The sequence below is a fragment of the Protomyctophum bolini genome (genome assembly GCF_963924005.1).
Source record: "Protomyctophum bolini genome assembly, chromosome: 20".
In the NCBI taxonomy this organism is placed as follows: Eukaryota; Metazoa; Chordata; class Actinopteri; order Myctophiformes; family Myctophidae; genus Protomyctophum; species Protomyctophum bolini.
In genome coordinates this window covers 5,443,359-5,462,802 of record NC_137881.1, presented here as the reverse complement: position 1 = coordinate 5,462,802, position 19,444 = coordinate 5,443,359, and the positions used below count along the sequence as shown (strand labels likewise).

Sequence of the window (19,444 nt, the reverse complement as noted above, 5' to 3'; positions counted from 1 at the left end):
AAAATAGCCAATAGTTGCACCCCGTTCCGGTAAACCAGAAGTACGACACCAGTGCCTTAGTTTTGTGTGTGTGTGTGCACGCTTCGATAACCAGTGTTGGACCTGTAAGGGTCCATTTGGTTGATGAGAAACGAGGATAACTTTTTTTTTTCAAAATTTCAAAAAACATGGGCTATAACCAATCGGTTTTTTTCATTTTTTCATTTTTGTCAAATCGTCAAAAATGATGAAAAACGGCGTGCTATAGTATGCCATACGATATGCCTATACAACATCCAAAATCACAGACAATATCCAGTCTCTAATATCATGATATGGATATAATATTGAATACTATAGGGATGTCCCGATCACGTTGTTTGGCTCCCGATCTGATTCTGATGATTTGAAAATGACTCGAGGGCCCCGATTTCCGACCACCCAATCCAATCAGGACAACCCGACAAAGACCACATCGCCTGTCTCCAATAGTGATGTCAATGTGGTTCACACTCACACACGAATCACCAAGGGCAAAGGAAAACATGCAAGGCATTGTTTTACATAAAGATTAAGGGAGGGAGGGAGAAGGAGGCGATAGAGCTTTTGACATGCAGGATAGTTATAGTGTTGTGAACCGGGGTTACAACAAGCTGCAAATGACGGATTGAAGTTCACGCTTGAAACAGGTAATAGTTTACTTTATTCTCCGTATAGGCTCATAGAATGCTTCTATTTGTAGTAGTAGTAGTAGTAGTAGTAGTAGTAGTAGGCTAATAATTATAATAATAATAATAATTTTGTGTTGTGAAACACAAGCCTAAAACTATAGTCATCTCATCCTACAAACACTTTCAACAAGGAATGAGTTGTTAAAAATGTAAAAATGTTGTTAAAGAATAAGTCATCACACTGTAAGGTACAGTACAGTGCAGTATATATATAATTATTTACAAGCTTCAGAATTATATTGAACTTTAGATTTAATCACTTACTGTATATGTATGTATGGAACATTAGTAGCACTTTGAAATCCAAGAACACATTGCCTATAATATGCAGTGAAATGAATTGGGAACGGATTCGTTAGTCCTAATCAGAGCCATCTAATAGAAGAGTTACGACGTTGAGGGGGCAGAAACCGAGCGCTGTTCATGCAGCCTGAACTGAGACGAGCCGGAGTTGGAAATACATTGTTTTCAACGAGGGCGGCGCAAACAAGAGCTATTTTAAGCATGTGTGCAACGTGACTGTTTTTAAGTATTGTACAGTGACAACTTAAAGTCTCTTTAATGTTTATGTTGTACTATTACTACAAAACTATTTAAAATAAAGGGATTTAAGATCATTAATGCTGGGCTGTGCGTTGCCTGAGTCCAATTTGCATGCAATGTATATATGTATTATTGTATATTGTATACTTCTTGAATCTTGACATTTCAGTTCTACAGATTAAGACAAACAGCGCCTCTCAGTGGCGGCATCGTGCATCATGTTCTGCCAGCTCTTCATGTTCTTCAGTGTTTTGTCAGGTAAGTAGTTCTACAACATTCATGGATACCCCCAAAACAGAATGATGTACGTACGATGATAAGAGCGTCCCTCACTTCACACAAGTGTGATTTTAGAGGGGCGCTTGCCCCTCCTATATACATCTTTTGTCCACACAAAATGTCCGCAACACAAACATTAAATGCCATTGACCAAGATTTACGTCAACAGCAAAAAAAGTAAAGAATGAAAACATTGTGTCAGCATTCCACGTTGGTGGCAGATTAGTAGAATGAAAATGAGTTTTTATTCTAAATTTGTGTGGTACCAGATCATGGTCGCTCCCTAGTGTTGTGGGTCTGGCTGTCAGTCACTTTGGAGAAGTATAGAACTAGTTAGACAGGTATGAGGGTATTGAGGGCACTGTCATTTACCCATCACAACTATTAGGAGCAGTGAGCACTATTAATAAAGTGAGTGGGGAGCAGTTAGTGGTTAAGGGTCTGGACACACAGACCACGGCCAGGGTGAGAACTGGACACCTTTCTGTTTCCCAGACTAGCCTCTCTCCCACAACACTATATAGTGGTCCTTGACTTCCCTCTCCATCCGTCTACTTTTCCCCTGTCCTCAGCATCTGAGACTTCTACCATCGAGCCCGAGCTGACCTGCTACACTTCCAATGGTACAAACTATCGGGGGACCGTTGCCTGGACGATTTCTGGCAAAACGTGCCAGAGCTGGTCGGCCCAGACACCTCACGATCACAGCTACCCGCCCGAAGACTACCCACGCGCGTAAGAACACCCTCCCACAATATCTATCTGTCTGTCTGTCTGTCTGTCTGTCTATCTTTCTATCAGTAATACTGTATCTACATTGTTGTCAGCGGCCTGGACGGGAACTACTGCCGTAATCCAAGCGACTCGGAGATGCCATGGTGCTACACCATAACAGACACACGCTGGGACTACTGCCCGGTGCCCAGATGTGAAGACGCTCCCAGGCCAGGTATAGCCGTTACTGTTTGCAGAGTTTAGCTACAGTAGATGTGGACGTTCCCAGGCTTAACGTTTACTGTTCTGTTATTGAGTTATCAGTATAGCATCCAGTCTGGATTAGTGCTACTCACTTTACACGTCTGTGTGTGTCTCAACAAAGTCTGTTCAAATTACAACTGGTTCAGAAATGCTGATGCTTGACGTAGAAGGTTTAGCGTCATCAACACAGCCTCCATAGAGTCCCCCCCCTTGTCTCCATGGGGTGCATGCGTTGGTTAGACATAAAAACAGTCCTACAGTCTTTAGTCAGACAAACCCGTGCTGCGGGGTTAAAAATAAACCGTGCTGCGGCTGCGGGTTAGAAACAAACCTACAACATTAGGGTTAGGTTAGTGTTTGGGGTGTCTGACTGTTGGTATGTCTAACTAAACACATGCACCCGACCGTCTCCACAGAACCAAAGCAGGTGTTTAAACTGAAGGTGACCCTGGACGACCCCACTGTGGACCTGAATGATCCTGCCACGATGGAGGCCATCTTGAAGCAGGTCAGTGTAACCAGACTGTCTGTACTGTAGGTTCAAGTCCAAGTCCAACATCACAGCTGGACCAGAGGACTAATGTCTGTTGAGGTGAATAACTAATTAAGACTGTATTTTTCACTCAGATGAAAGAGAAACTGAAGCAGCGAGGGGTGAGTGGAGACGTCAAGCTGACATGGAAGAAGCAGCCTGGCGGAAAAGTCTTTAAAGGAGAAGGAGAAAAACAGGACAAAGACGGATGTCTGAAAGTAAATGAAGAATTGTAGATATGTAGTATAGTTCGGGGAAGTTTAGATTCAGTTATTTACTTACTTCAGTTTGTATTTGTATTATGCATGTTGTTTTCCATGTTCATTTTACTAAGCTGTATTTAAAACCCTGACCTCACCGACATCTCTTCTTCATTCTACAAGTGTTTTTTTATTATTGTTATTTTTTTCACCCGTGTCAATTATCGAATGTGATCCTGGGCTCTACACACCCTCCGCCAACCTAGTCCCCATATATGGGGGACAAGGGGAGAGCAACGGACTTGAACTCATGCTTCCTTCATGCCTGAGTGTCCAAGTTGCTCCTTTACATGACCTGACAGGGGGGAGTTTCCCTGGTTGGACGTAGCACGTTATTCCAACCAGTTCCTTTCCCCTCCATCAGACGCACCGGCTGGCCAGGGGGAGGCAGTTTAGAGACCAGGATTACTGCATGTTTTTTGTGAGGGTAACTACCCTAGGGGACACGGGGAGAACATGCAAACTCCACACAGAAAGGCCCTTTCGCCAACCCCGCCTGCGCCCACAGCGTCCCGAGAGGGAATCGAACCCAGGACATTCTAGCTGTGAGGCGACAGCACTACCAACTGTGCCACCGTGCCCCATTCTACAAGTGGTTTGAACGGCAAGGAGCTGATTGCGACGGCGTATTGCCTCCCACCCTGTAGGCCCCACCAAATATACTGACAATATAGTTTTCCTAAAGAAGTTATCTCAAGTTCGCCCCCCATAACTATAGGGTGACCAGATGTCCCTCTTTGCGTGGGACAGTCCCTCATTTCCAAGACTTTTCAGGCGTCCCACAAATTGAGACCCGGTCCCACATTGTGACTGGCATGTGATTGCATCAGTGTTCAAATGCCCTATAATAGTTAGTCCCCTAATAGTTGGCCTTCTGTTGTAAAGCTCTCTCATCGTCTATTCTTGCAAGATGTGTTTTTAATCCTGTTCAAATAGCATAAAAATAAAGCATGATTTTAAAACAAAATGTGAGAGTTTATAAATGATAGCCAATAGGCCTATGGTCGAATATGACATCAAGGCATTTAACCCATTCTGAACGGGAACCCGTTTTGGTGTTAGCATCATGTCGTGCTTTAGCTATTGAAAAATAGCAGATCTACAAGCTCATAGCGCGCCACCGAGTGGCGCGCTATGAGCTTGTAGGTCTGCTATTTTTGAAAAATCGAAGAGCGACTGACATTTTTAGAATCTGATCTCAGGTCAGAATGGGTTAATCAGACCAGTGTGTGTCCAGTGGAAACCTCGTATGAATCTGATCTCAGGTCAGAATGGGTTAATAGCTTGATGTGAGACAAGTGGGACCCCCCCGTCCCGCACAAGCGATACTTCTGTCCCTCAAATGAAAAGTTTAGATCTGGGCACCCTACCCATGTGTCCTCATTTGAGAATTGAGAACCACTAGTAGTAATAAATAATTGCCATACTTATTCTGGTGAAAACCTGGAGATTGACATTCAGTAAGTGGGTGTTATGATCAAAATAAGAACAATATAATGGTGTTTTAAAACAGAAAATCCAAAACATTTGCCACGGACACGACCAAGTCTACATGTACGGACATGTTGGTGAGCCCTGGTCATACTTGCTGAGGCAGGCGGTGGAGGACGAGCCGTTGTCAGAGGATGGGTGTGGTAAACAAATAGTTTCTGGGTGGCTGCAGTGCATCCTTCCAGCTCATGTAAATGAGCCCTCACTGGAGAACTGTGGACTTAAGGGAGTTGTTTTGGATGGGCTTACTGTGCTTGACAGAACTGGGCTTTGTTGTTTTAGGTGGCAACTGTTTTGGCAGTGGTGGGGGGGGGGGGATCCTACTGTTGATCAGCTCTTTAATTAAGATGCCATTCTGCCAGATGGCCAGCAGATGGGGTCGTTGCCCGTGCCAGCCGTATTTGTATAACATGTAAGAATGTAAGAATGTAAGAGTAGAAAAAAACGGCAGGTTACAACACACTTTCTTTGTTGTTTTTCTTCTTTGTAATTATTTGTTTGGTGCAAAATATTGTGTGTGTTGTCATGATTTTGTCACGACAAGAGTTGGCTTCGTACGACGCTTAAAAAGGTCTTTAAATAAATTAAATAAAAACTGCCTATGATCATAAGGATGAGGTGGTGGTGATGAATTCACTTCAAAATGCTCCACAACCTCTATGACCTTCCGAAAATAAACTAAACTGAAACTGAAACCTCCTCGAGCCACATGCCTGCCTGCAGCATTAGCTCTAATACACTACACTTAATTCATCTGAATCTGGCTTGGCTGTTGGCGGAGCAGAGATTAGCTGCTATAGTCTGGCTGCATGGGGCCCATGCTTTTTGTTTCAGGGGCCCCAAGAAGCAAAGATTTGAGTTAAAAAAAAAATCCATTATCTATTGAAAATATTCAAAGATTTGCATGAGTTTTATTGTATGAGCTTGCATATCTGATATTTTTTGAATAGCCAATGTATGTATAAAACAATGTTAACGTGTTTAAAATCTACACATACAGATGCTGGTTTTAAGAGATGAAGACATGTGACACGGTGTGACTATCCAGATGCATTTGTTTAATGCATTCCAATATTAAATAATAATATAATAGTTAATTAATATGATGAACTTATGGACATGGAACACTATTCATAAACTAAGGTTCTACAAAAAAAATCTACAATTCCTCCAAACTATTCTACTTCTACTATTCTTCACAAAATAATTTTAAGAATTAATTATTATTATTATTATTATTATTATTATTATTATTATTATTATTATTATTCAGAGCTCTGTCTTCTTCTTCCTAACTTTCTCCTCCTTTTTGAAGACTTTTCCACCAGGCTGCTTCTTCCATGTCAGCTTGACGTCTCCACTCACCCCTCGCTGCTTCAGTTTCTCTTTCATCTGAGAGAAAAATACAGTTATTGATACTACTACTAGAGGCAGTACTACTACTAGATACTAGATACTAGATACTAGATACTAGATACTACTACTACTACTAGTAATACTACTACTAGAGGCAGTACTACTACTACTATGTTAGAAGTTAAAAGAACACCTTATGTAAACCATACTGCAGTAACCCTGGGAAAATAATATTTCAAATGTATAATTTGTTGAAAGTGATTTTTGCTATGTTTTTCTTTGTTTTTTATTTCTCCTATGTTTTTTATTTCTTATTTTATATTTTATTTTACTATGTTTTATTTTGAGTTAGTGTTTGTAAACAATTGTAAGTATTTGCCTTTGTTAAATGTTAAATGTTTGTCTGTGTCGGACCCCAGGTAGACTAGCTTTTGTCAAGGCAAAAGCTAATAAATAATAAACAATAAACAGACATTAGTCCTCTGGTCCAGCTGTGTTGTTGGACTTGAACCTCCAGTCTAGAGACACTGACCTGCTTCAAGATGGCCTCCATCACGGCAGGATCATTCAGGTCCACAGTGGGGTCGTCCGGGGTCACCTTCAGTTTAAACACCTGCTTCGGTTCTGTGGAGACGGCCGGGGTGCATGTGTTTAGTTAGACATACCAACAGTCAGACACCCCAAACCCCCAAACCCTAACCTAACGCTAATGCACGGGTGATTTTTAACCCCGCAGCACAGTTGATTTTTAACCCGCCGCACGGGTTTGTCTGACTAATGACTGTACTAGGGCTGTTTTTATGTCTTACCAACGCATGCACCCCGTGGAGACAAGGGGGGGGGACTCTATGGAGGCTGTGTTGATGACACTAAACCTTCTATACGTCAAGCATCAGCATTTCTGAACCAGTTGTAATTTCAGCACTTTGTTGAGACACACACACACACACACACACACACACACACACACACACACACACACACACACACACACACACGTGCGCGCGCACAGTGAGTTGCACTAATCCAGACTGGATGCTATACTGATAACTCAATAACAGAACAGTAAACAGGTAAGCCATGGGAACGTCCACATCTACTGTAGCTAAACTCAGTTTCTCTGCAAACAGTAACAGCTATACCTGGCCTGGGGGCGTCTTCACATCTGGGCACCGGGCAGTAGTCCCAGCGTGTGTCTGTTATGGTGTAGCACCATGGCATCTCCGAGTTGCTGTCTGGAATTGGATTACGGCAGTAGTTCCTGTCCAGACCACTGACAAAAATGTATAGGTATAGAATTATAGTATTACATTACTGTAGGCAGACAGACAGACAGACAGACAGACAGACAGACAGACAGACAGACAGACAGACAGACAGACATTTTGGCAGGGTGTTCTTACGCCTGTGGGTGGTCTTCAGGCTTGAACGCGCTGTTTCCGTGAGGTGTCTGGGCCGACCAGCTCTGGCACGTTTTGCCAGAAATCGTCCAGGCAACGGTCCCCCGATAGATTTTACCATCGGAAGTGTAGCAGGTCAGCTCGGGTTCGATGGTAGAAGTCTCAGATGCTGAGGACAGGGGAAAAGTAGACGGATGGAGAGGGAAGTCAAGGACCACTATATAGTGTTGTGGGAGAGAGGCTAGTCTGGGAAACAGAAAGGTGTCCAGTTCTCACCCTGGCCGTGGTCTGTGTGTCCAGACCCTTAACCACTAACTGCTCCCCACTCACTTTATTAATAGTGCACACTGCTCCTAATAGTTGTGATGGGTAAATGACAGTGCCCTCAATACCCTCATACCTGTCCTACTAGTTATACTTCTCCAAAGTGACTGACAGCCAGACCCACAACACTAGGGAGCGACCATGATCTGGTACCACACAAATTTAGAATGAAAACTCATTTTCATTCTACGAATCTGCCACCAACGTAGAATGCTGACGCAATACATATATATATATATTTGACAAGATTTGTTATTTTATATGACAGTAGAGTGACAGGAAATGGGGAGAGAGATGGGGAGTGACACACATAACGATCGCCTTCAACGTATCAATCAATCAGTATAGAGTGATTTATAGAGACCTGCGGATGAGCTATTTTGTCACCAGAATCCGCGTGTGCATATTCTTAATCCGCCCGTTATCCGACCGCTTTAATTCATTATTCCAATTTATAAACCACCCTCAATCCGCGGGTGGTTGCGGATTGACAATGCAGGGAAAATGTACGTCATATGTAGACGAGCAAATCGGCTAAACCAATCACAAATATTCAGTTGTTCATGAGATGATGTATAACCGTCATGATCTCGTTTCAAGACCAAATATGAGGCCCCCACATAGGCCTATACCTACTATAGACATAATAATTCTGTTGATCCAGGTGCATTGATACAACTAGTTTTGAGTGACTGTTCAATATCGCGCGCAGCCATTAATCTCAACAATTGCGGAGCAACAACAACTCTCCTCCTCCTGTCGTCCCTTCACAATAAAGTGTCTCCCCTTTACCTCCCAATGCCGCACATTTTACCCATGGTTATTAACAGGAAATATAGCTGGTTTTTAACTTTAACATTGTGGGAGAGAACTAAGGACCGCTACTGGTAGTGGTCCTACCCCCCCCCCCCCCATGTTTATAAACAAATCCCAAATGTTTATAAACAAATCCCAAATGTTTATAAACAAATCCCAAATGTTTATAAACAACTACAGGTCTACTGGTAGTGGTCCTACCCCCCCCCCCCCCCCATGAGACTTACTACAGGTCTACTGGTAGTGGTCCTACCCCCCCCATGTTTATAAACAAATCCCAAATGTTTATAAACAAATCCCAAATGTTTATAAACAAATCCCAAATGTTTATAAACAACTACAGGTCTACTGGTAGTGGTCCTACCCCCCCCCCCCCCCCCCCCCCATGAGACTTACTACAGGTCTACTGGTAGTGGTCCTACCCCCCCCCCCCCCCCATGTTTATAAAGATATCCCAAATGTTTATAAACAAATCCCAAATGTTTATAAACAAATCCCAAATGTTTATAAACAACTACAGGTCTACTGGTAGTGGTCCTACCCCCCCCCCCCCCCCCCCGTTTATAAACAAATCCCAAATGTTTATAAACAAATCCCAAATGTTTATAAACAAAATGTTTATAAACAAATCCCAAATGTTTATAAACAAATCCCAAATGTTTATAAACAACTACAGGTCTACTGGTAGTGGTCCTACCCCCCCCCCCCCCCCCCCCATGAGACTTACTACAGGTCTACTGGTAGTGGTCCTACCCCCCCCCCCATGTTTATAAAGATATCCCAAATGTTTATAAACAAATCCCAAATGTTTATAAACAAATCCCAAATGTTTATAAACAAATCCCAAATGTTTATAAACAACTACAGGTCTACTGGTACTAAGTAACTAAGTAACTAGGCAGTACTAAGTAACAAGGCAGCGAATGAGCGAGAGAGAGAGGGGAAAGGGTGGCGGGGGTCGTTTGGCTGACACCTGGTGGTCAGTTGGAGGCCCCCATGAGGGTGGAGGCCCGTTTCAATTGAAACTGGTGAAACATAGCAAAGGCCTCCTATGTGTATAATGATAAGAACGCCCCTCGGCCTCAACACAGGTGTGTTTGGCAGACATTTGACCTAATTTCTCCTTTCATTGTCAATGGCAAATATGAGACGTGTGGGGACAAAAGCTGTATATAGGAGGCGCTATAGCAGCCCTCAAAATTAGGTCCACATCGATGGCATCATAAATTCAAGTCTTTGTGGTCTGGTTTTGACTTCAGGGAGACAGTACTGTATAGGATCTTTGGAATAGCACAATGTCAGCAAAATTCTGTCTTGGGGTGGATTATCCCTTTATGTAAATATCCATGAGTCTTGTAGAACTACTGACCTGACAAAACACTGAAGAACATGAAGAGCTGGCAGAACATGATGCACGATGCCGCCACTGAGAGGCGCTGTTTGTCTTAATCTGTAGAACTGAAATGTCAAGATTCAAGAAGTGTAGCCTATTGTCACATTGCATGCAAATGACATTTTGCTTAAATAACAATAACATGATTAACATATCCTACACCAAGTACATACAGTAGAATGTTTTATTAAAGAGTGATTTTCTACGTTTTAGACTTACAGCATGGGTAGTAAATAATATATAAATTAGCCATAGCCACATACTCAATGTTATGAAAATATGTCTATTTGCATGTCCTGCTTTGAAACATCCTTATTAGTCTATAGTTGCCAGCCCATTGTGAACCCGGACATGTTGAGTACACCAAAGTTTTATGTTATAGAGGAGAGAACACTCCTTGGGCTATAAACGGCCATATGCTGACACCAAATGTGCTGACATCATCACATTTGTCATGAGGCCGTATTAGCCTAAAGGAGTGTTTTTTTGTGCAAAACGAATGCTTGGAATGTGTTGTGATATGATCTGAGTGCCTATGCTGTGTAATTGTACTTGTATATGTATATGTATATGTATATGTATATGTATATGTATAATGTATTGTGTAGGCCAGGGGTGGGCGACTTTGCAGATGGCGAGGGCCAATATATTTCCACATTCACTCCAATAACATTTTATACTAGTCATTAAGTAGGCCTACTAGTCATTTAATACTAGTCGTGAAGTAATTAAAGCGGGTTTGGAATTGTGACAGCTGAAATAAAAACTATATCAGTATTCTGATATTAACTTGAGGGCCACATTAAGTGAAGGTGGGGGCCGCATGTGGCCCCCGGGCCGCCAGTTGCCCAACCCCTGACTTAGAAGATTACAACAGAATGGATTCAGCATCATGAAAACCCCCTAGTTTGACATATATCATCACAGAGATGGTTATTGGTCATTGGACTATAATCAATCCATTTCAAAAGGCATTGTGCTGCCTAATGTACGTTATACATATCCATGGGAATTTTGAGGTGCCATTAATAATTTATGGAAAATGGAGGATGTATAGGATGACATTCTTTGACATAACAAACTTAAAGAAGTCATCATATAGGCCTACCGTTTACTGTAGCAATACAGGACGGTCAGTGAAATCGACATTGACCAATAGAACAGAAACACAAAACATTGTAATTATAATTTAGAAATATTACCTTACCTTTATTAGGCTATACCGTCATTTAATTTTCCTTGAGTCCTCGCAGCTTCAGCGATGTTCATGTGGCCGTTGATTACACTACAAGTACAACTACTGTACACAATACTTATCTCCTCCCTTTATGTATATCATATAATATAATATATTATGTAAAACATAAGTATGACACATCATCATTATCATGATAGAACAAGGACGTGGTTGTATTGTGTGGCAATATACATTCTTTTATGATTCCATTTTCTGTATTGCTTTTTCAGTTTAGTCACACAAACAATTAAGACAACAAATGAAACAAAACTAGACAAGAAAATAATAAATACATTACACAACAAAATCTTTACAGAAAAGATAAAACAATACAGACAATACAAAAAATTAATAATAAAATAAAAAAGGGAAAAATAAATGCCATTGCACCCGCGGGTAATATTAATTTACACTGTATTCAAGGAAAACAAGAGAGAAAGGGACGTTGCGCTCACACCACAGTTGTGTGGCCATATTAAACTGGGTGCCTGTCCTTCTAGGGGTGCATACTTACTTAGTTTAGACTCTAGTCATTGGTTAATGATGAAGGTTATAATGGTGAATGAGGCATGGCGATGTACTTTGGATTCTCGTTTATCATTCAAATGACAGTATAGGCCTACCAGAGAGAGAGCATGCATTTGCATGCATGTGGCAGTGACTGTAAACGGCCTATTTGTTCATCCGTAACCAATGCAGGATACTGTAGATTATTGTAGAATGTAGATAATAATGACCATATAAGGATGAAGTGGTGATGATGAATTGATGATGATGATAGTTTATTTGGTCCTTTTTCAGCACAATACATCACAATAAATAACAACAAAAATTAGCAGAAGAACATAACGGACCGAAAGGGTGTATAGGCTGAAGCTATAGAAGCTTATTTTTGCCTATATACCCCCGATTGTATACAGGAAAAAGATTACAAAATCAATCAGCCGTATATTCGACAGAAGAGAAAAAATCACACACATGTGAACGGAGTGGTGCAATCCCCCCCCCCCCTCTCTCTCTCTCGCTCTCTCTCTCTCATTAGACACAGCGCTACCCCTCTCTCTGTTTCTGGCGCCCCCTACTGGTATAAATAAGTCACATACTCGTGCTCACACAAGTACACAAACAGGTACACAGGTACACGGACATTGCTGGTTGTAGGAGTGGTTGCACCACTCAAAAGGTCACAGAGGAAAACAGAAACCTCCGAAAGGAAAATCAGGGTTTCGCGTTCACTTCAAAATGCTCCTCACCACGTATTGTATAAGTCAGAGGTTCCCAAAGTGGGGAACCACTACTATACTGACTGATCATGTGAGGAGGACCCCCCGCCCCGCTGGGGGTCCCTGACCCACATGTTGAGAACCCCCCTGGCCTAGTTGTGTCTATAAGGAATGAATGGGTGGAGTTTTCCAGGTTGGGCACCGTCCAACAGCTTGGTGACACAATAAGGCCATTTGTCACAGTGAATAGGGCTTCATATAATCATATTGGACCGGTTAAGTGAGTCTGAACCGGCTGAAAGAGACCGCCAACAATTTCAGGAGCATTCTTCAAGACTAAATATAGCAAACAGGAAGGGCACGGCACGTGACGCAGTGACACACACCCACACGCCACCACACGCGCACACACACACACACACACACACACACACACACACACACACACACACACACACACACACACACACACACACACACACACACACACACACACACAGTATATGTATCTTTTCCCTTTGATGAATTCCTGTTCTGTTTTTTAACTACATAGAAGTGTCTATTTGTACGTCTCTAAATGTTTTGATGAATTGAACAATGTGGACCCTGTTGTAAACAAGTGTAATGCTTAATTGGGTCGTCCGCTCACAGTTAACAGTCTTTCTATTGCTTCATTGTTAATGGGAATTTAATGTTTTTGTGGGACCGAAATAGCCCACAAAAACATCAATTTACAATGTGCTCAGACACATAACGTAAATTCTCCATTCATTGTCAATGGGACAAATGAATGTTTGTGTCAAGACAAAAATCTACACTAATAGCTGGATATAGGAAAACAACAACAGGAAGGATGTAACAAAAATAGCGGAAATAGCAGACGCGTTGTGAGCTTGTAGATCAGCTATTCTCGGGGTGCAATGCAGCACTCTTTAGCTATATAGTGGTGCAGGTGTATATATGACATGTATTTCTAAAGCAATTCTCCTGAGCTATTGAAAAATAGCAGATCTATACAAGCTCGTATAGATCTGCTATTTTTGAAAAATCGAAGAGCGACTGACATTTTTAGAATCTGATCTCAGGTCAGAATGGGTTAATCAGACCAGTGTGCATGTGTCCAGTGGAAACCTCGTATATGAATCTGATCTCAGGTCAGAATGGGTTAAAGACGGGTAAAAGGGCAGGGGCTGAAGCCCCCTTTGATGTCTATGTGTGCACTGCACGTCCCTGCATAGCAGCCTGTTATTAATTGTCATTGTTGTTTTTGTGATTACGCGTGCACGTATTTATATTTATTGCACGCATAATGGAAATCTACAAGCGTCAGTCAGTCGGTGTGACCTTTGCCTGCTGCCATCTTCCTGCAACTCATGTCTGTTTTAATAGCGCACGGTATTATTTGCATAGCTGGATCTACACACTGGAAGGCGTGCACGGACTGCGCGCACACGCACACACACACACACACACACACACACACACACACACACACACATCTGTTCCCAGGCGGCCACGGCCCCCCGGTGAAGACGAACACACGTGTGTGTGTGTGTGTGTGTGTGTGTGTGTGTGCGTGTGTGTGTGTGTGTGTGTGTGTGTGTGTTTTTCCATTTCGTTCGCTTTGTGGTCGTTTAAGATTCCAATTTAACAAATTAATTAATTAATATGACTCATTTGGAACAAATTAATTAATTAAACAAACAAACCAATCAACCAATCAACCAATCAATCAATCAATCAATCAATCAATCAATCAATCAATCAATCAATCAATCAATCAATCGTTAGAGGTTGCCTGCCAACCAACTACCCAATCACAGAGTGGACGACCGTTCCCACGGTCTATGGGATGTGTGTGTATAGACTCAGTCAATCCCACAGGCTATGGGATGTGATAGCAGCGAATCAGCGATCCCTCCCTCCCTCCCTCATGGACCGACACGCACACACACGCACCGGTCCGAGTCGAGTCGAGTCAATCCCGAAGATGAAACGACAGGATTAATAATAGCGAAGCAGTACATTATTAATTATTATAAAGTAGTGAAAGAAAGAGCAGATAATATCCGCGGAGAGCTGCATGTTTGTTGTCTGTCGGTGATCACAGTGACTGAACGTGTTAAACATTATAATGGAGGGATGGAAGAGGAACACAGATGCAGGAGATATCGTCATTATAGGGAAACGAGCAACTGTAGGAGGAAACAGGTGGGTTCTAAACTCTAATAAAAGTTGATTTTACGCTATAGAAACTTTATTGAGACTTTATTGTTAGTATAGTGGCTATCGCCTTCATGTTATTTTCCCACGAGCTGTTTGAATTGAATTGAATTGAATTGAAAGGCTTTCCTTTCAGCAGCTATCAGTGAGTGAGTTGTTAGACAGATAAGGTAACATATAGATGCTTTGATAGCATTCTGTTATCACTGCACTTTACACACTCAATATGCAGTGGTTTTCAACCCTTGGTCATATCAAGGTCCAAATTATTTATTCAGCATTTGAGCCACGGACCACCATTTGTTGACATTTAGCCTCGCAGACCCATCTGAGCCACGGAACCACCGTTTGATGACATTTAGCCTTCTCAAGTTCTCAGACCCATCTGAGCCAGAGCCACGGAACCACCATTTGATGACATTTAGCCTATCAGACCCATCTGAGCCACGGAGCCACCATCTGATGACATTTAGCCTCTCAGACCCATCTGAGCCACGGAACCATCTGATGACATTTAGCCTCGCAGACCCATCTGAGCCACGGAACCACCGTTTGATGACATTTAGCCTTCTCAAGTTCTCAGACCCATATCTGAGCCAGAGCCACGGACCACCATTTGATGACATTTAGCCTATCAGACCCATCTGAGCCACGGACCAGCGTTTGATGACATAATAGCCTCTCAGACCCGCAAAACTAAAGAATATTTTGTTGTCGTTGGATGAGATTTTGTCCACAATTCCATTCCAGGTGATGTTGGTACCATTAGGAGAGAGATAACAGGCAAAATAACAATTCTTCTACACTCTCTAATCGTGTAGACTTCTTGTAAATTATAAGTAATGCAGATGTTTAACAATAATTTAAGTCTTGAGAGCGTAACATTAAACCAAATGGTTTCATTTTTTTACACTCTCAAGAGTTAAAGATCTATCAGGGTCCATTTGGTTATAGTGGTTACCAACTCATGCATCTCATTTAGCTGAGAGACCACCTGGAACCCCCTCAAGGACCACATGGTGGTCCCCGGACCAAAACCATAATAGCCAACAAAGGGAGTCCAGGGGGTCCCCAGCTAAATGAGAAAAATTTGAAAAATAAAAAACTAAACCTTTCCTAAAGTGGATATATAAGACAACTATTTCTGACAGCCGGGATAGAGAGAGAGAGAGAGAGAGAGAGAGAGTTGTTGTATGTATGCTTTGGCAATGTACAGTAGAACATATTTTATCAAGGCCAATAAAGCCAATAAATCCAATAAAGCCTTTTGAAATTGAAATTGAATAGAGAGGGAGAGAGAAGCAGACAGACAGACAGTTGGGCGTGCGTGCGTGCGTGCGTGCGTGCGTGCGTGCGTGCGTGCACATGTTTCAGAGGAAGAGGCTACAGCCAGCCAAACACGTTTTCGTACAATGGGCTAAATGCCATGGAGGAACTGTCATTAAAATGGAATTAAAACCATGTTATGCCAAAGCTACTACTGCCTTCAGCACTGTAGTGCTGTCTGTCTGTCTGTCTGTCTGTCTGTCTGCACATACTGTAACAGGCAGCTGTTGAGAGAGAGCTATGTAGTCTGGTCTCTTCTCTTTCTCTTCCTCCTCTCCTCTCCTCTCCTCTCCTCTCCTCTCCTCTCCTCTCCTCTCCCCTCCCCTCCCCTCCCCTCCCCTCCCCTCCCCTCCTCTCCTCTCCTCTCCCCTCCCCTCCCCTCCCCTCCTCTCCTCTCCTCTCCTCTCCTCTCCTCTCCTCCAATTTGTTCTGCAATATGTCTGGTATTTATTTTAATCTATATTGCAAAGTGTGAACAATTAACTGTTGTTTGTTTGTCTTTACGTCGACAGAGACAGTCCTGTTCCCCGGGTGGTATGATGGGGCAAGTTCTTAAGGAGGTCATGATGTAAGCAAATCAGTGGGACCACCACCACCACCACCACCATCACCACCATCATCATCATCACCATCATCATCAACCTCATCATCATCACTTTGGACATCATTCCGGCTGTTTGTCTCATCGAGCTAAAACTTAAACTTTCTATTCATTTATCTAATTCAATTTATCCCCAGGAAAAAGTATGTGCATATGGAACATTGTATTTAAAGCATAGACAGACAGACAGACAGCATCAGATGATGACTTACAGTAGATAAACCAACACAGCGCAGTGAGACAGGCAGTGAGAGAGACAGACAGACAGACAGCATCAGATGATGACTTACAGTAGATAAACCAACACAGCGCAGTGAGACAGGCAGTGAGAGAGACAGACAGACAGACAGCATCAGATGATGACTTACAGTAGATAAACCAACACAGCGCAGTGAGACAGGCAGTGAGAGAGACAGACAGACAGACAGCATCAGATGATGACTTACAGTAGATAAACCAACACAGCGCAGTGAGACAGGCAGTGAGAGAGACAGACAGACAGACAGCATCAGATGATGACTTACAGTAGATAAACCAACACAGCGCAGTGAGACAGGCAGTGAGAGAGACAGACAGACAGACGGCATCAGATGATGACTTACAGTAGATAAACCAACACAGCGCAGTGAGACAGGCAGTGAGAGAGACAGACAGACAACAAAGGGAGACAGACGGCGCCCGCTGGCCTAGCGGTCCAGGCGCATCATGTGACAGCGCGCCGCGTCTTCACTGAAGACTTCAACCAAAAACAAATCTTTAAAAAAAAAGGCGAGACAGACGAGGAAGATGAGCGAGCAGTAGGTCTGGGTGGACGGCGCCGCGTGGAGACGCTCACAGTCCCGAGACACACACAGAGAGAGACAAGATACCGCCGGGCCCCCGAGCAGACCCGCCATGCAGGGCGACTCTCGAGGACTCCATCCAGGAGCTATGGAGGGGGGGGAGGGGGAGGAGGGGGCCTCGCGGGCCGCCCTCATGGGGCCCCTCACCGGGGGAGAGCAGGAGAGACACGCCGCCGGGCCCCCGGGGGAGGACGACTCCCTGGAGATGGACCACTTGGGGTCCGAAAGCACCACGGCCGCCGCCGATAAAAACAATAAAGCTCCACCGGTAGCAGCAGCGGCAGCGGAGCTGGGCGTGGCTAGGACAGCGCTGGCCCCGCAGCCTCTCAAGCCCCTCCCCCTGCAGGCGGCGGCGTCTTTTAGGGAGACACGGGATGATGACGCCGCCGCGGTCCCCCACTCCCCCCCCTCTCCTCCTCCTCGTAGTGTGAATACGGGCGAGAAGAAGAACACGTCCTCCTCGAGCGAGAGCGTCGTCTCTAGAGACTCGGATTACTGCAGCGACGGTAAGTCCAGCCCCGACGTACACGCGACGCCTCGCGACACCGCCGCCGACGATACGCAGTGTCGCGAGGCGGCGGCGCCCGGCGAGGGAAACCACCCGCACGACGACGGACGAGTAGAAGAAGAAAAAACACCGGAAAACGACCCCGAAAGCGGCGCACTCAAAGAGCACGCCACCACCACACCACCACCACCAGAAGAAGACCCGACCTTGCATCACCACGACGCGAGTCCTCCTGCCCGCCGCCCTCATCATCACGACGCCTCTGCCTCTGCCGCCCAATCAGCACGCAGCGTCGGCGAGAGCGTGTGCTGCTGCTACCGGGCGTTCAGCCGGGGCTTCCTGCGCTGCGTGGAGGAGACGCCCGCCATGCTGCCCGGCCTGCTGCTCACCGTGGCCTTCTGCCTGGCCGTCATCATCCTCATACCGGCCACAGGCAGGGTGAGAGAGGGAGGGAGAGAGAGAGAGAGAGAGAGAGGCACATGGAGAGGGTTTGGGAATGTGTGTGAGGGAGAGATATACCGGCCACAGGCAGGGTGAGAGAGAGAGGGAGAGAGAGAGAGGCACATGGAGAGGGTTTGGGAATGTGTGTGTGAGAGAGATATACCGGCCACACACACAGGGTGAGAGAGAGAGGCACATGCGTGTGTGTGTGTGTGTGTGTGTGTGTGTGTGTGTGTGTGTGTGTGTGTGTGTGTGTGTGCGTGTGCGTGTGTGTGTGCGTGTGTGTGTGTGTGAGAGAGAGAGTGATGCACGGTATAAAAGTTGTTCGGACCGGACAGCAGTGGAACCATATTATATTGTACTTTTTTATATTTCAAAACATACAATAACCAAGCCTTATATATATATATATACATTCACACACACACACACACACACACACACACACACACACACGGGCCATTTGAAAATAGCCGATCTACGCAGGGGCGGCCTTAGGAATCTGGAGGCCCAGCAAATATGATGCCCACCCCCATACAGTATATACAGTACCCTGCATGACATAATTATTCTGTTGATACAGGCGTACTTTTAAAAGGCACGGTTTTGACAGTGAGTGGGTTGTATACTGTATGTGGGCGACGTTACGGGAAGAAGAAAAAGGAGAAGAATAAGCAAAGGGATTTGACTGTAAGCGTGTATAATGTACAGTATATGACTGAACTGTACTGTATGTCGCGTCACGTGTGGTGTGGTGTGTGGAGGTTGATTCTGTGTGGTGTGGTGTGGTGTGGTGTGGTGTGGTGTGGTGTGTGTGTGTGTGTGTGTGTGTGTGGTGTGTGTGTGTGTGTGTGGTGTGTGGTGTGTGTGTGTGTGTGTGTGTGTGGTGTGTGGTGTGTGTGTGTGTGTGTGTGTGTGTGTGTGTGTGTGGTGTGGTGTGGTGTGTGTGTGTGTGTGTGGT

The 19,444-nt window shown here is 44.2% G+C and overlaps 3 protein-coding genes across 3 annotated transcripts in view; 2 read left to right on the top strand and 1 right to left on the bottom strand.

Moving 5' to 3' along the window:
• Positions 1 to 562: 562 nt before the first annotated feature.
• On the top strand, positions 563 to 3,403 carry LOC308335142 (putative apolipoprotein(a)-like protein 2). Its single transcript, XM_080792137.1, has 6 exons — positions 563 to 668; positions 1,423 to 1,511; positions 2,105 to 2,267; positions 2,360 to 2,481; positions 2,927 to 3,018; positions 3,138 to 3,403. The coding sequence occupies exons 2-6, from the start codon at positions 1,472 to 1,474 to the stop codon at positions 3,276 to 3,278; spliced, it is 558 nt and encodes a 185-aa protein (XP_080648263.1). The 5' UTR covers positions 563 to 668; positions 1,423 to 1,471; the 3' UTR covers positions 3,279 to 3,403.
• Positions 3,404 to 6,062: 2,659 nt separating this feature from the next.
• LOC308335919 (putative apolipoprotein(a)-like protein 2) lies at positions 6,063 to 10,098 on the bottom strand (the record flags this gene model as incomplete). The annotated part of the gene is made up of 5 exons (XM_080793142.1): positions 6,063 to 6,185; positions 6,682 to 6,773; positions 7,292 to 7,422; positions 7,553 to 7,718; positions 10,059 to 10,098. The coding sequence occupies 5 exons, from the start codon at positions 10,096 to 10,098 to the stop codon at positions 6,063 to 6,065; spliced, it is 552 nt and encodes a 183-aa protein (XP_080649268.1).
• A 7,326-nt stretch (positions 10,099 to 17,424) lies between these two features.
• LOC308334955 (adenylate cyclase type 4) overlaps positions 17,425 to 19,444 on the top strand; it is a 35,521-nt gene continuing 33,501 nt past the window's right edge. The window contains exon 1 of the mRNA XM_080791855.1: positions 17,425 to 18,480. Coding sequence (XP_080647981.1) covers positions 17,587 to 18,480 — 894 coding nt within the window. The 5' untranslated portion in view covers positions 17,425 to 17,586. The remainder of the gene's footprint in view (positions 18,481 to 19,444) is intronic.